We start from the raw sequence: 17,467 nt of genomic DNA, 5'->3' as shown, positions 1-17,467 counted from the left end.
TTAAAATTAAAACTCAAGAGAAAACCTTCATACTTTAAAATGAAAAGGAAACTAATTATTAAATTTTTTATTTATTAAAAAATAATTAAAATATATAAGCATAGTTATTATCCGCACAACATATTTCATTCAGAGTTGCATGTTTAAATTTTGAAGGACATAAGCAATAAATTGTAATTTATTTTTTTAAAATCTTGTTTTTTTTAGGAAATCAAGTATTTGGATTTTTCGTGATACGGTAATAGAGTAGATTTTTTATATTTTTAGAAATGATCCCAGAATTCGGGTAGAAACATAAGAGAGAATAAAGAATTATATTGAAAAGTGAATTTAAGTGAAAAGTTATATTGAAAACTCTTTTAAGTACTAGAAAGAAAATCAAAATTTAAAATGTAAAAATATTTTATATTTACATTATGAACGTAACACTGTAATGCTTGAATGTTCAGAAATTACCCTTCATAGCTTTTATTGTGTAGTATAATTACGTTACTACAAATTATATAGAAGATACTCATATGTGAAAAATATCGAATAATAACATTTTCAAAAATAATGTATTTTAAAAATACATTTTGCGCTCTGAGAAAATATCTTCATAACAAAACATTTTGAGTAGTGAGTTCTGGAAAATCAACAATGTATTATGTAGCCCATTCAATTGCACTAATGTTACTTTTTTAATAATGTCATTTTAGTTACACTTAATCAAAATATTTTATTATAAAATGTGTCCCATATGAAGATAATTAATTGTCACATTTCTTTCAATTGTGCAAAACACTCCGATCTTCCCCCAAGAATACAAGATTACCAGCCTAAATTAAATTTTGATTATTGAGTATAGTACTTAAAAATTTACTTTTAATATAAATAACTGTTATTAAATTCGATGTATTCGTGAATTAATTCTTCGGAAATTATAAAATAAAATTTTCCCTGGAAAACTGAAAAATTTTTTTTTATTGTAATTGAAAATTTTTTCATTAAACATTTTCTTCATAAATAATTAAAATTATATAATTTTTGATAATAATTATATAAAATAAATTTCATATTTACATCATTAAAGTATATATACATAATATGTATACATTATTATACATTATATATATATACATATATGCATAAAAATATTTTTTTCAAATTTGGATGTTATGTGGCTCGCGATCACTTTTTTTTTTCTCTTACACATTAATTTTTTTGTAGATTAAGTTTCACTCGAAACCTTAAATAAATAAATCTTATTAAAAACTAAGAGTCATGAGTATAATAATTACATAGAAAAGCTAAATATTATCAGCTTAAATATAATAAATTGATAAATATTTTTTTTTATAAATCGTCCTTACTTCTATTTTTGTTAAAAAAATTGTTATTGTTATACAAAGAACAATTATGTGTAATGATTTATGTGTAGAGTAAAATTTTTTTTTGAAAAATTTTTGTATAATATAAAAATTTTGTTAAATTTATGTATTTGCCTTTTGTGTTTAATAAAAAAGAAAAAAAAACAAAGAAATAAAAAATGTAATTCAATTTTTGAAAACTGTTATACTACAACTTTTTCAAAACAAAAAGCATTTTGAATCAAGTGAAAAATGAAATATTTTTTGGTTGTAAACAAAAGAATTACTGGAAAAAATAAAATTTTTAAATTGATTATTGAGCTTCCGTGTGCACCATTTGCGCTCAATAAACGAGTAAACAGCTCAAAAATGTATAACAATATCTTAGAGTAGATGTCTACTGTTTTAAATCGTAATTATTGTAAACATTAAAATAAATTAATTACTAAAACAATTTTGCATTAAATTTTTTGATATACGCAAGTAATATTGAATAGAATTAGAACCAAGTGTATACAGAAGCTCATTAACATTTAAAAAATATTTTATGAAATTATGAAAAAATTTTTTGTATTTTTGAAATTATATTTGATTGATTAAACAATGATGATCGAAAACAATCAATCAAAAAAATCAAAATATTGTGTATTTTTGGACAGAGTAGCCATTTTTTGTTTATTTTAAGTAGATTTTTATTGCTTACTTGTGCTTAAAAACTACATTTAAGTGCACAAACATGCATAAAGAAAAATTTATGAGTTTTTTTTTTTGGAAAATTTTTTGTTAAAATGTTGTTTTTGTGTTTTAATTTTATTGTTTTTGTGTTTTGTCATTGCGCATTAAAAATATTTTTTATTAAACTAACATAAAAATTCTTTTATCCAAATTAATTGTGATTTTTCATATTATTTTGTATACCTTTTCTATGTTGACACATTTTGCAACATTAATTTTCTTATATAAAGAAAAAAACATAACCAAACTTTTTTCCATTTTTCTTTTTAAAATAAAGGAATATATTGTAATATTATACATATTTTAAATATTGATTTTAATTAATATTTTTTTATATATAATTTTCTTTCTTAACTCAATATAAATGCCTTATATGCTTTTATTTTTTTCCCAATATAACCATTTGATATTTTAGTTTGTTATATTTTAAAATTAATTTTATTTTCCCTTTTTTTTAATTATCTTCCCGTAATTATAATTTAACAGATCAACGATCTTAATGCTCAAGTTAACGACCTCCGTGGCAAATTGTAAGTATAAAAACTATGTTTAAATTCATGTGGTTTGAAGAGGGAAACTTGATAAGTCGAATAAGTGTACTTCGGGTAAATTATGTTTATGAACCAATTTGAAAAGTTCACTAAATTAAACTAGAGAAAATTTAAATATTTGTTCAATGAAAAATAACCAAATTTGACTTGCAGAGTTTTCTCTTATAACCACAGAAAATTAATTTAAATTCAATATAAGATTATTTTGAAGAATGTTTTCTTTAATTCAAAAACTGTATATGTCATGTATAAACAGAAATGATAAGTTCCCTAATTGCTCATTTTGTTTTCAATCTTAGCTCGTTTCATGATTGAGATTTAAATCCGAATATCTTATTATAATAATATTGAATTTGAATGTTAATACTTTATACCAAATATTTAAAAACGTGATTTGTTTTTTAATTATTTTATTTTTTTTTAATCAAATTTAGCGTCAAACCAACCTTGAAAAAGGTATCCAAATATGAAAACAAGTTTGCCAAATTACAAAAGAAGGCCGCCGAATTCAACTTCCGTAATCAACTTAAAGTTGTTAAAAAGAAGGAATTCACCTTGGAAGAAGAAGAAAAAGAGGTAAAAAAAATTAATGAAGAATTTTTACTACGTTCATAGGTATTTTCTAGTAATCCAAGATTATTTAAGCAGGAATTGAATTTTTTAATACTTTAATTGAAAAAAATTATGACAGGGAACTGACAACTCGATTTATTTTTAAATCAATTCAATTTTTCTTTAATTTATTTTTATTAGACCATTTTGTTACATTCATATTAGATTATTTCGAAAATAATTTTTTATAAAATTTGCAAGATTTTCGCAAGCGTTAGTTTTAAAATGAAAATCTATAATTTAGCATTAGTTTGTACAATTAGTAATCCTAAGAATGATTAATTACTGAACTAACCAAAGTTGTTATACGCATTATTATAACAGTTTTGGTTGACAATATTAACTTTTCGAAATAAGTTGCGAAACAAAGTTAGAAATTGAACTTAATAAATAAGAACAATAGATAAAAATTAGCCTTATATATAAATTATAGGGTGTAGTATTTTTTTAAAATATGGAAAAATTAATTAAAATGGTTTGAGTTTCAACAGTTTAATAAGAACTACAATTAGATCTAATTCTCTAATTCAAATTTCATGGCTTTAACAAAATGTCAGTATTTTTATTATTTAACTGTATTTTGGAACTTAAAGATCACTATAAACTTTAAAGGTAGAAACTAAGATATTTTATAGGCTTTAAACATTTTAAAATAAAAATAATTTTATAATATTAAAATTAAATATGTTTAATGTTTTAAAACTAATGATTATTTTACTATGAGGATATTCAATTCATAAATTTTAGTAAAAACCAAGTCGGAAAAATCACGCGTATAAAAATAAGAAAATTTCTCTTTATTATCATCTTATCATGCACTGATCGTTTTAATTAAAATTCTATATTTGATTTATTAAATTCAATTGAAAAAAAAATTTGTGGAAATCGAATATAACAATATTGAATTAGCAAACAATACTTAAAATCTATTAATTTAAAATATTTTACTAGTTGAATGAAAATCTCTAAATGGATTGTCAATTTAATAAGGATTTTTCTGTTTTTACCCAATTCTTTTAAATAAAAGAAATTTTGTTATAAACGATTTTCACTAATTGTTATACACAAATTATATTCATACTTGAAAAAATAAAAATCATACAAAAATTTATATTTAATTTATATTGAGAATTTTGAATCGAATTGAAAATTCACATAGAAATATAGTCTATTTTAAAACAGGGAACAAAACATAAAAGGGGAGCTGCCTTAAACTAAAAATCTCTATATAAAACAAAATATTTGAAAAAAACAAAATCATCATTTAAAATAAAACAACTGTATTATAACCAATTTATTTTGAAATTATTTTAAATTATATTTAATATTTTCTTTATACCATAATTTAATTAAAAAAAATAACACAAAATTTTAATTTCATCTTAAAATCAAAAAAAAACAAATACAAAAATATTTGGAATTTTCAATTGAAAAACAAAAAATTTCTGTAAGAAGGCTAGGAAAACTGGCGCCGTACCTTCTCTAGTCAAAAGCGAACAGAAAAAGTGTAAGATTATAAATTTTTATTTAATTCCAAAACAAAAAATGTTGTAACTGAAAAAAACAACCCAAAATATATGTGATGTGAAAAAGTCACCGTTGAAAATTATCATTATCGTACTTTTTTTTTGTTCTACACACAATGTAATTATATATCAAAAAATTTCGACAAAAGTGAATTCTAACATTATAAGAGAAGGTGTCGAAATTTTAAATGTTTTCATTGTATTATGTTTGGCAGTCCAAATTAGCGTAATTTATTATTTGAATAGTAAATTTTTTATCTTTGTCAATATATTAGAATCACAGATCTTTCACAATGAACAAAATATTCAACAAAAACATTAAAACTCCATAAATTTTAAGTATTTTTCACAATTATGTAGATTTAAATTATTCAATAAAATTTTAAAAACCATTTCATATCGAAAAATTCCAAGTAGAGAGTATGATATACGAGGAAACAATGTAATTGAAGAATACTACGTCTGAAAATATGCAATTTTTTAATATGAAAGTCGATCACTTACAAAATCTTATATCAGATGACAAGTTTTTTATAAATTTTTTCAAAATCTTAGAATATGAAATGGATTTTAATTAAAAAAATTAAAAGACACAGAAAATTTCAATTTAATAATTATACAAGTAGACTAAATCACAAATCACGGGGTTCCAAGATATTATAATTCTTTATACAATCGTTTTTTAAAATACTTGAACTCAACAATAAATACAATATTAACCTTGCACATCCTTGCAAAAGTATACCCTTTAGATAAAGTCAATTGTATGATAATTATTTTATATAACAGTTAGATTCAAAGAACACATAATTGTTGTTGTTATTTAACTAGATCCCACAGTAAATTTTATTAGAAAAAAATCTTAGATATTTTCGTAAAACAAAATTAAATATTATCACAAACAGTATAAATGCACACCATATATCAAAACACACATATTGTTTACAAGTATTTTCGCTCTAAAATTCCGTGAGAATAAAAAATCTATTTGACAAAAATGTCATAATTTATGAAAATTGTTATAATATTTTTAAGACACAACAATTTCATAAGAAAATTCAATAAAAATATATAACTATTATTATTTTTAATTTATCATATTTTATTAAAATTTTTCGTCCTACAAAAATAACTATACATACATATTGAATAAAAATATTGAAAATCGGTTTTAAATTATTAATTAATAAATTCAAATTGAAAATTATAAGGAATATTAGTTTTTTTTATTAATACTTTTAGTACAACAGTAATTTTATTTGAGTACTAAAACTAAAACTCTCATTTTTTATTCGATTTCGGGAGATATAATTTATAGGAGCATTACTGTCAAATAAACATTGAGTAATTAAGTTTACTGCAGAATAATGAGCATATTCAGTACAAATTTAATACGAGTATACAGTAAAAAATTTTTTATTAAATACAAAAGATATTTGAGATTATTCTCAATTCGGTGTTGAATATTGAATTATTAGTATCAGCCCCACCAGCAATTTTTATAATAATAACATATTTCTTGGGGCATTAATATTTAAAATTTGGAGCAAATATTCCCGATACAAAAGTAAATACACAACATACAATCGTGATATTTTCCACTCTAGTTAATCCACAATAGTTAATAATATTAATAATTGTAGAATTGTAAAATTAAATAAGAAAAACTTTTATATGTTTCCATATGTTTCATAATTATTATCTTTTCATAAAATTAGCAATAATGTAGTATAATAATAAAATTGTAATTTATTTCAAATAATATTTGGATCAAATGTATTTGTAGTTAGCCATTAAATGTTTTGTATCTTGTATTTGTAGTAAATTTTATTTTGAAATTATTTTGTTATCTGTATTATGGTAGCAGAGTGCAAATTTTATTTTTAAAAAAAATTTGCACCATTTGTTTTCTTTTACGAGTATATTTTTAAAAAGTACACCCATATTTTTGTGTTTAAAAAATTTTTTCTTTATAAAATAATTTTAATAATTGCATTGTTTTTTTTCTAATTAATATTTACAGAAAAAACCAGATTGGTCCAAAGGCAAACCAGGTGATGCTAAGGTAAAGGAAGAAGTTGAAGCTGAAGCATAAATTAGCTGAACACCTTTATTTATTATTAATATTATAAATTTTATGTTTTTTTTTGGAAAATTATAAAATTTAATTAATAATTTATTATAAATATTTTCTTATTTTAAATTTAATTTCAAAAAAACAAAAGCCCATTTAAATGTTTTTTATTATAATATTATAATCAACAAAACATGAACTAAAAAAAACAAAAAAAAAACATTGTCCATGTGTTTGTTTTATTAATTTAGAAATGAAAAAAAATAACGAAATTCCCAAATGTAGAAGGCAACACTAATATCCCAAAAATTTAATTTTGAAAACATTTAAATTGAAAAATTTAAAATAAAATAGAAAATTTTTCAAGGATGTTCCAAAAATTTCTTATTCAATAATTGCATGCTCTTGTTTGAGGAATTAAAAATTTTTCAAATATAACAAATTTAGAGTTAGACGCAACATCATTAAATATTTTTTTACAAATTAAAATTATTGAATGAAAAATTGGAAATGGGTTTAATCCGAAGAAAAAAAACGAAAAAAAAATTCAATATTCAGAATTTAAAAAATTTTTACTTCTTTTAACATTTAAATTAAAAAAATAAATTAAATCATTATTACATTTCATTTAATAAAAAAAAAATAACTCACAAATTAAAAAGAAATAAAACAAAAATAAAGATTTTTAAAATAAAATATTTAAAAAAATTACAATTCAAAATTGTGTGTTTATTTTAATTGATTTGAAATTCCTGTATGTCAACCACTGTATCACCCCCCTCCCCCCTTCTTAAATTCCAAGTAGTTTTAATAGCAATGTGTCACTTCCTTATAGAATAATATTTTAGTTAATAATATCATTTAAGACTTAATGAAACCCCAATCAACCACCTTTGTAGTTTGCCCTTCATTGAAAACCATTATTTTAATTATTAAAGGAAAATATGGAAAATATTTTTTAATTTTTACCACATAATATTTAAAAATATGCATACGTATTAGTGAATTCATCACTATTCATATATAAGAAAGCAATTATAAAATACACTTTAAATAGTCACTTAGGAACTTAAACAAATCTTTAAAAACAATATTACTCATACAGTAATATAATTTTTGAATAAATTATATGAAATTTTCTCAGATTCGAATTTATCAAATTAAATTTTCAATAGTTTTAAATCGGATATGCATGTAATTGTAAAATTTCTATAAGCAGTAAGAAATTAATTAATCTTTATTTGACTCTATAAAATCAATACTATTATACAATTTTTTAGTTTAGAAATTTAGAATGAAGCTGAATTCAGCAAATATAATTTATATTATATCAGCTGAGTTGGGTTTAAAAACGGGTAATATGAAACTTAAAATTTTTCAATATTTGTTTACTAATAACATTTATTATTGTGTAAAATTTTCTGAAAGCAAAATCTAATTCAGAAATAGTTATAACTACATAATAATAATATAATTCTAAATTTAAATTTCTATATACATTCTGTATTTCGAATATAAAAGCATAAAATCCTTTTTGAAAAACAATTATTGGGCAATCTTCGTTTATGCCAAAACAATATGAAATACGACAATATACAACAACGCAGATGCTTGAACAGATCAAGGCAAATTTTGTTATAAAACAAGAGTACTAAATAAGAGTAACTTAATTCTCAGTTTTATCACTCAGTAAAATAAATTATTTTAAACGCTTTCCTCTCTTTTAAATATTTATCTTATCAACATTATCTTAAAAAATTTTTCGTGTATAACTTATATAACAAAAATATTTCAAAACTTACTTCTATCAAAAAATTTAAAATTTTTGTGAACATTTTTCTGAAAATTCATATTTTCAATTTCTTCATATTTGTGTAAAAATAACCTTAATTGTAAAAAACAAATAAATTTTAAATTCCAATGTGTGTGTAGGCTGAAGAGCTTAGCGAAAAGCTATAATATACAATTTTACAAATTTAAGTAATCAATTAGGTACTGCTTGTAAGAACAGTTTTTGCGGTAAAAAATTACAAGACAGTTAAGTAAACAGTATAATCGAAGAATAATTTCGTGCAGAGCAATAAAAATTAGTCAAATAATCGAAAATAAAACAGATTTAAATTAAACTCAAAAATTAATTTTGCGCAACTGAAATGGTAATAATTGTGATAATCAATATATAAGTAAGAAATTCATTTTATATAATAATAAAATTTTTTCTTTCATTTTTTCACTACTTTGCCCTACAACTGTAACTAATTTAACATTATATTTAAAGTTTTCATATTTTCATGTTAATTTTGAACTATATTAAATTTTTTTATTCTTGCATATTTAAATTTTATTTTAATGCTTTAAGTAGATTAATTTAAATTCTAATGCAAAATTTCATTCTTAATTTTATTTTAAAACGAAAAAAACAGGACAATAATTCTAGCTTATTAACAGACCTGCCATATTTCATCTTTATTTATGCTTTTAACTTGTAATTATTTTTATTTTTTTACTTTCATTTTTTTTTTCTTAAATACTAATATTTTAAATTAATATTAAATAATTTGTAAATATATAGTTATTTGATTTTTCATCTAAAAAAAAGTACACGTAAAAATGCCCGTACAAGTAATTCCGAAATTATTTATTGTGTTTAATGTGGACAAATGTTGCAAAAAATTATCCAAAAAAAAAGCCGTTCAAATTTTATTTGGGTATTTTGATTTCGGTATGGGTACTTCTGACAAAAGTATAATATCTCCTAAAGGAACGGATAATATAACTGTTGCACTATTTCTGTAAATAAATATGCTAAAATAAAACTTCAATAATGTTGTTGCCACATTTGCAAGAGTAAATTTACATTTAAGGTGGTAAACTATTGTACTCTAATATTTTATTGCTGTTTTATATTAAAAAAATTTTAGCCGAAATTTTTAGAAATTATCAAAGTGCAAATCTACGTGCTTAGAACTTTGTATTAAGATAACTCGAAATGGTTTCCATTTAAAATTATTGGAAAAGTATTTGTACTCCAACTTTTCGTGTAGAATTTTTCAATGCTATTCATTTATGTTCTTAATATGACCGGCATATTTAAAATATCTTAAATACAAAAATTTTACATTCCAACAAAAAAAATACTTCAAATTAAGTTCTTTACTGTTATTTTGTGAAAATATTCCAATTTTGATTGCATAATCTGCTAAATTTTCTACAAATTTTAAATGATACCAATTGATTATTATTATATAATACTTTTATAAAACTAAAATTTCTTTAGATATTCTGTACAATTTGAATAAAATGAAAGTACAAATGTTTTCCGAAAAGTAATTTTGATTATTTTTTTAACAAAAGAATTTCTAATTTAAAGTGAGAATTTATTTTGTGTTTTTTTATACTTTATAAGGCAAAACGCGAATTTTATGTGTACTTTTTTTAATAATAAATTTTAATTTAATTATAAAAATATTTAAACATTTTTTTTTGTTATATTTAATTTATAACGTACATATAAAGTATATATATGTAAATATGTATAAATTTATGTACACTTGTATATACAAACAAAAAATCCCAATATTGTTTTTTTATATTTTATTTTTTAGGAAGCGCATACTCCCGAAACACCAGCTTAAAGATCATCATAAATATTTTATATTACGAATAAAATCACATTATATAAATACTTATTTTTTTTTTGTATTTGAAAATTTAGCCAACTATTTGTATTTGTTTTCTATATTTAAATAAAAAAAAAAATATTATTATAATTCATATAAATATATATATGTATATATTATTGTATATAAATATATACAACTACAAAACATACACATGTAAATTTTAAATATATAATTTAATTATCATAATAGTAGCATAACATTATGTATAATAATTAAAAATAGATCAAAAAAACAAAAAGCTATAATAACAATAACCAATAATAGAGAAAAGAAAAATTATTAAAACAAAAATGACAACAACAATCAACAACAACAATCAACAACAACGATCACCAAAAAATTTTTTTTATCCTAAATGAAAATAATTAAAGTAAATTTTAAATTAAATAAAAACAAAAATATAATAAAACAATTAGAGAATTGAAATTATTAAATTATTAATTTAGAAACTTTTAAAAATTTCTTATATTTTTAAAAAATTATTAATTTATTTACAAAAAAAGGAAAAAAATATTATTTAATTTAATTTTACTTTAATTTTTTTTGTATTTTTATTCAAATATAAAATTTTAAATTATTCCTTTTTTATTTTCATAAATATTTGTTTTCTGGTTTATAATTTTTGTTTTTGAAAATTTTTAGTTTCAGTTCGATATTTATTTTTTTACTTGTTCATTAATTTTTTTTCTTTCCGATCTATAAATACATATATATGTAATAATATACATACATAAATGTTTTTGTTTTAATTGTATAATTTAATAATGAGAAAAGAAAAGAAAAATTATTATATTTTTTAAATAAATTGTAAAACATCCAATTTTAATTAATTTAAATAAAAATAATTTAATTAATAAAAATAAAAATTTACTATATAACAACAATTATTATTGTTTTTTATTAATACAATAAACAAATTAGTCATTGGTAGAGAATTATAAAAGTATTTAGAGAAGGGAAATCTCTTTTGGAATAATAAATTGAGAGAAATATTAAAATGGTCATATATGTATGTACCATATATAAAACAATGCAACATTCTCAAAATGAGAGTTTGATTTGATATGAAAATGAGAGCGTCGATGTTCCATAATCGAAAACAATTTATAGAGAAATTAGGAATCGAAGCAAGGTAGAATTTTGGAAGTTTTGTGCGCAATAACTTCCTCCTTATGTAATGTTATTTTAATGCAATTTGCAATTGAATTTTGTAAAATATTTATTTAACAGACTTTCTCACTTAATAGAATAAAATTAATTAGCGGGGTTTTTTCCAAAAAATATTTAATGCCTCAAAGTTCGAACTAAATGATTATTTATTCAAAACATTGTTGATACAACCTTCTTGTATGAGAATTGAAAACAAACAATTATTTTGAAAAGAAAACGCTCACATTGTTCCCATACGACTATCTTGTTTTAAAATATTTTCAGTCCAAAAGTTTTTGAAATTATGTAAAATTCATTTTTAACTTTAGGCAAACTTGTTTTTTTATCCGTGAAACTTATGTAATTTTGTGACTCTTATATTATTTCAACCATATAATATCTTAAATTAATTCAATTTTAAAATTTAAGATCGATTAAGGACTATTTAAAAATTCTTTTAAAAATTTAATGAATTTAAGAACAAAATAACAATATTCTTGCATGATATTCGAAATTACTTACATAGTAATGTTAAAGTATCTACATGATACTTTACAATTTTTAAATTTCAATATGAATATGCAAACGATCAACTAAGTTTTCATATAAATGTCATTGATCACTTTTGAATTAATTATGATGAACTCAACATCTAATTTATATAGATTATAGTGATTTTTTTTAAATAATTCACTGAATTTCAATATTTAAGTATAATACTTAAGCAAAAAGAGTATTGTAATAGTAAGTATGTTTGTAATCGGTAAATTCTCGATAAATAAAATCTGTTTTAAAATCTCTCATATTTAAAGTCATAAATAATTTTTTAAAGAAATCAATAATACGATAATGGCTTATATGAGTTTTATTCATCAACTTGTTTCGGGAAACGTTGTTTCGCCATTTTTGTTGAATCAGGTGTCTTTTACAAAGAATTCAACCAACTTCAGGTCGGTAGGGCTTTTCAATATTCGTCATCACAGTACGGAATTTGATAGGTTGTTTTGATATTGGTGTTAGTAAGAGTGCTCTGAGATCCGCAATTTCTAGAAATTTAACTTTCTAGGAAGTCTTGTGGCTTAATTCTTTGTTCATTGTTGCTAATTCTGTTTCTGTTTTTCTTTTTTTCAAAAATTAATCCAAAAATTTTTTTGTTTCTCTCATTTTAATAAACTCTACCCTTACTAACTCTCCACTATCCTTTTCCTTCCTCATCAAAGATGATTTGGCAATTGAATAGTCGAACTTTTGTACGTCCTAATAATGATTGTTTTAACTCTTTCATGCAATATTAATTTGCGTGGCAAATTGATGCTTGGCCTAAGAAATTCGTCTGATGTACATAACAAATAATATAATCCAAATGCTCATTCTTGAATTAAAGTGTTAATATTTTCTAATATAAAACTAAAAATTTAATATGTTATTTTCATTATTAAAAAATTTTTATTATTATTTTACAAAAACACAATATATAAAATGAACATCACATTTCAAAAGTTTATAATAATATTTTATATAATATATGCCATGTTATATTTTTAGATGTATGTGTAAATGGTATTTTAAGTTAAAAACAGAAAAAAAGGTAAAGAATGAATACAAAAAAAATAAATATAAAAAGCGGGCTTATACAAAACAAAAAAAAAACTAAAAATAATGCTTTCAGGATACAAAATATATGGCATCAATGAAAATGGCCTCAAAATCTATAATATTTTAAGGACATCGCATATGTATATGCAATACACATTAAATAAAATGCAAGGATACTTGTTTACGTCATTCATTATCAAAAAAAAAAACAAGAAAAAGAAAAATAAATAATAAAATTTCTTTTCACAATAAAGTTTTTGTTTTATTTTTTATTTTTTTTTTATACAAAATAATTTTATGTACCTATAAATATAAATGTAGAGTATGCATTCAATGAAAACTATTAAAATATAATAACAAACCTATGCGTATATATATGTATAACAAAATGATTTTATGTATTGTATCAAAAAAAAAAACCCTTAACGTTTAATTTTCAAAATAATTCTAACAACGGTAAATAAAGTTTACTGTAATACTTGTAGTATATCTTAATTTGTATGCATGTGTAAGTGTATATGTTTACAGAAATTTTGAAATTTAAAAATTTAAAGTTGCTCTTTATTCCTTAATCTCGTTCACAAATATAATAATCATCCATATAGAACATATTTTGGTTATACAGAATATTTATAAATTTTGTTTCTTTACAGAAGAAATCTGCAAACATTATGCATCAAATATGCATATACATAAACAGTATATATAGGAAATTTTTATGTAAATTTAAACATAATGTTTTATATAAAAAAAAACTCTTTACCTATATACAATTATACAGAAATTATAAATATATAAATGCATATTGCATATTATATGCCATCCGTTATATATTTTTATATACATAATATTCTTGTATGTATACTTCATTTATGTACGTATATAAAAAGTGAAAAAGAAAAATGTAGGTTATTTTAACAGTAGGTCACTGTGTTAGCAGTGAAATGCTATTTTTAGTTTTTAAATATGTATATAAATAACAATAATATAACAGTAACATATATACACTGTGTATTTCATATTATATTATATAATGTGTATTGTATATGTTCATGTGAATGTATTGCATATTTGTGAATATAAGGATAATAAATGATCAAATGTAATATGCAATTTAAATAGAAAAATTTAGTTTTATTTTTAATTTAAAAAAAAAATGTTATTGTTTTAAAAGTTTATTTTAAGAAATTTTAATTTTTAAATAATATATTAATTATAAATTAATATATTAGTGTAAATAAAGGATTGAAAAAAAATTAAAAAAAAATTTAAATTTGAAATTTTTGCAATATATATTATTTTTGTTATATATTGCGGAAAATTGCATCTTATATTTGATGCGGTTAATTATACATTCTATACTCATGTATACACAGAGGTATACCTCTATATATATATATATATATATATATATATATATATATATATTTCATATATTTATGAATTTCTTTTAATATAAAAATGAATATATAGAAATTTTGTTGAATTGCTGCTGCTTGACTTAAATTGATGTTGTTTTCAAAAAAAAAATAAATTAAAAAAGGATAAAAACAAAAAAATAAGGAAAATGAAGAATAATAAAAAAATAAAATGTCTATTCTAAAAATAGAAAATTGCAGAATTAAATAATACCTGACCTATTCAGCAACTGTTCGATGACGTATATTGTGAGTTAAATTTAAAATGCATTAACAAAAGAAAAGAAAATACAAAAAGAAAAAAACAAGAAGAAATGAGTAGTTTAAAAAATTGAAATTTTATTTTGTTGTTTTTTTTTTTTTCAATTTCCTCCTTCTTTCCGAGTATTGCAATTGTTATACGGTACATATTGTGTATTCATTTATGCATTTATTTACTTTCTAATCAAGATTTTATTTAAAATTAAAGTGATTTAATAAATTAATAAATAAAAAAAAAACTTATAACAAAATTTTATGTTTATGTATTATGTATGTGTTATTCACGTAGAGAATTTACGTAATTTTCGGTAAAAAAAAGGAATTAATATCTATCTATACTGAAATTTAAATAAGAAAATTTTTAGTTTATTATTTTAGTAATAATTATACAAATCTAATACATAAGTATTTTTGAATGAAATTAGGAATTAAATGTGAGGCTTTATTATATAGGAATTGGAAATAAATTATATAAATATTATTAAAATATGTATACGAATTTTTATACCACTTCGTACAGTATTTATTACATAAATTATTATTGTATTACTATGCTTCCTCAAAATTTTAAATCTATATATGCAGTTTTTGGTAAAATTTTATAAAATGTCATATATTTGGTAGAATTCAATAAGAAAAACCATGAATTCCATTGAATATTTGAAAATTTCAAATTCCTCTTAAGAAAATTCATATTGATTTTCGGTATTGCTTTAATTGCAACTGTGAACTATTTAGTATTAGTTTACTTATATATGAACATATTAATATATGAGGGTTTCAGAAGCAGAGTGGCGTAAGTCACAAGTAAAAAAAAATGTTTTTGCTGCGATCGGTTATGTACATCTTCTAGAATCAGTGATATTAGTTTCCAGTTTCGAAATAGTTTTTTTCCTATTTATTTTTCACAAAAGTACTTTTGCTTTTGAAAAAATTTTTGATTTTTCAAAACCAAAGTGGCATAACCCACATTGTGGCTTATGCCACTTTGCTTCTGAGCCCCTCAAATGCAATATGTTAATTAAGGAAAAGACTTAAAAAATTGTGTAACACTCACGCGACAGAAATATTACCGTATATATTTTAAAATGAAAAAATTATTTCATAAATGATGCTATAGTATTTCCGAAAAACCAATGAAAACCTTAAAATTTTAAGCACATGAGAGAACCTAGTACAATTCAACTGGTTTTTTGTATATATTATAATATATATTAAATATTAAAGAATTATGAAAGGCAATTAGAATTTTATTTATACGAACAACATTCTAATACAATTATCATCTCTCATCATTGTTGAAAAGAGAGTATTATATTACTAGAGTAAATAGACACTAGAATATTATAATTAAATAAAAATTTTTATTCAATAACAAAAATTTGTATATAACAAAATTAAATATGAAAATTAATTTTTATTTAAAATTTATAGTTTTTCTTTAACGAAAATAATCGTAGAAATAAAATTTGAATAAATTTTGATATTCAGAGGGTGAACAAGTCTCGAAATAAATTCTGATTTGTTATGATTTCTAAAGGTTCTTATAGTTTACCACAACATTTCACCAAAGAAACTATATTGCATTTAATTGAAAATCTCAAACTATTAGAACACATGCTAGATTTTTCAACGTCTAAGTCTACAAATAAAATTTTAATTATCTACCAATCAAGTCAACGAGATCGTAATTATGTTAAATGTTAAAAAATTTTGGAATAATTAATTTTTAAAATTTACACCTTTCATTCTAGTTGTATACTTGCCACAGTATTTATATATGAGCATTGTGGACAGAAAGTGATGCAAATGCCATAAAATATCTTAATGTTGTTCTGACTATTTTATTCTAAATAAAGGGAAAGAATTAAATCTGCTTTTTTTTAAATAATAATTACTAATTAATAAAATAATTATTAAAATAATTAAGTTAATTATTACCGAGACTATAATTACAAATTATAATATTATTATAATTTTTATTCAATGTTGTTTCAATTATGAAATTTTTGTCAGATTTTTTTTTTATAATATTAATTTTTTTTTAATTCACTCTATATTATTATAACTAATAAAATTATTATATAAATAAATTTTTGTATGACGTCATTAGTGTTGTTCTACTTTTTCTTTCTATATACGTATATTTATATAAATGTATACATATATACATAATGGTGAAAATGATGAAATTTCATTGAGAAAATTTTGTGTAACAGTAAAGTTTTTCCATACAAGTATTGCATATTTTGTGTACATAACATATTAAAATATAGGGAAGAATACTTGTATGTATAAAATATGTCCTGTATACAGCTATATTTATATGTAACTAATAATATGTAATTTAATGCAATTTAATTATTTATAAATTATATTTTGACTTTCTATATTTTGTTTTTTTTTAAAGCTGCTTTTCTTAACCAAAGAAAACTGGGAACATGCAAAATTTTAGTAAAGAATTTTAAATTTTCTATATAAACGAAATAAAATGCAAAAATAAACGTCATATT

General features: G+C 20.8%; 1 protein-coding gene across 14 annotated transcripts in view; it reads left to right on the top strand.

Moving 5' to 3' along the window:
• LOC129619015 (troponin I) overlaps positions 1-11,414 on the top strand; it is a 33,113-nt gene extending 21,699 nt beyond the window's left edge. For 6 of the 14 annotated variants that reach the window (XM_055534061.1, XM_055534060.1, XM_055534066.1 and 3 more), the window contains 5 exons: positions 2,571-2,614; positions 3,070-3,211; positions 6,797-6,838; positions 9,271-9,332; positions 10,453-11,414. In XM_055534061.1, coding sequence (XP_055390036.1) covers positions 2,571-2,614; positions 3,070-3,211; positions 6,797-6,838; positions 9,271-9,332; positions 10,453-10,597 — 435 coding nt within the window. In that variant the 3' untranslated portion in view covers positions 10,598-11,414. Of the gene's footprint in view, positions 1-2,570; positions 2,615-3,069; positions 3,212-4,702; positions 4,755-6,796; positions 7,075-9,270; positions 9,333-10,452 lie in introns of those variants that run through there. The other 8 variants (XM_055534063.1, XM_055534070.1, XM_055534072.1 and 5 more) reach the window with 5 other exon arrangements.
• The last annotated feature ends 6,053 nt before the right edge of the window (positions 11,415-17,467 follow it).

Source organism: Condylostylus longicornis, unplaced genomic scaffold (assembly GCF_029603195.1).
Source record: "Condylostylus longicornis isolate FDR11 unplaced genomic scaffold, ASM2960319v2 ptg000010l, whole genome shotgun sequence".
Taxonomy (NCBI): Eukaryota; Metazoa; Arthropoda; class Insecta; order Diptera; family Dolichopodidae; genus Condylostylus; species Condylostylus longicornis.
The sequence above is the reverse complement of the archived record's forward strand: the minus strand, read 5'-3'. Positions and strand labels throughout refer to the sequence as shown.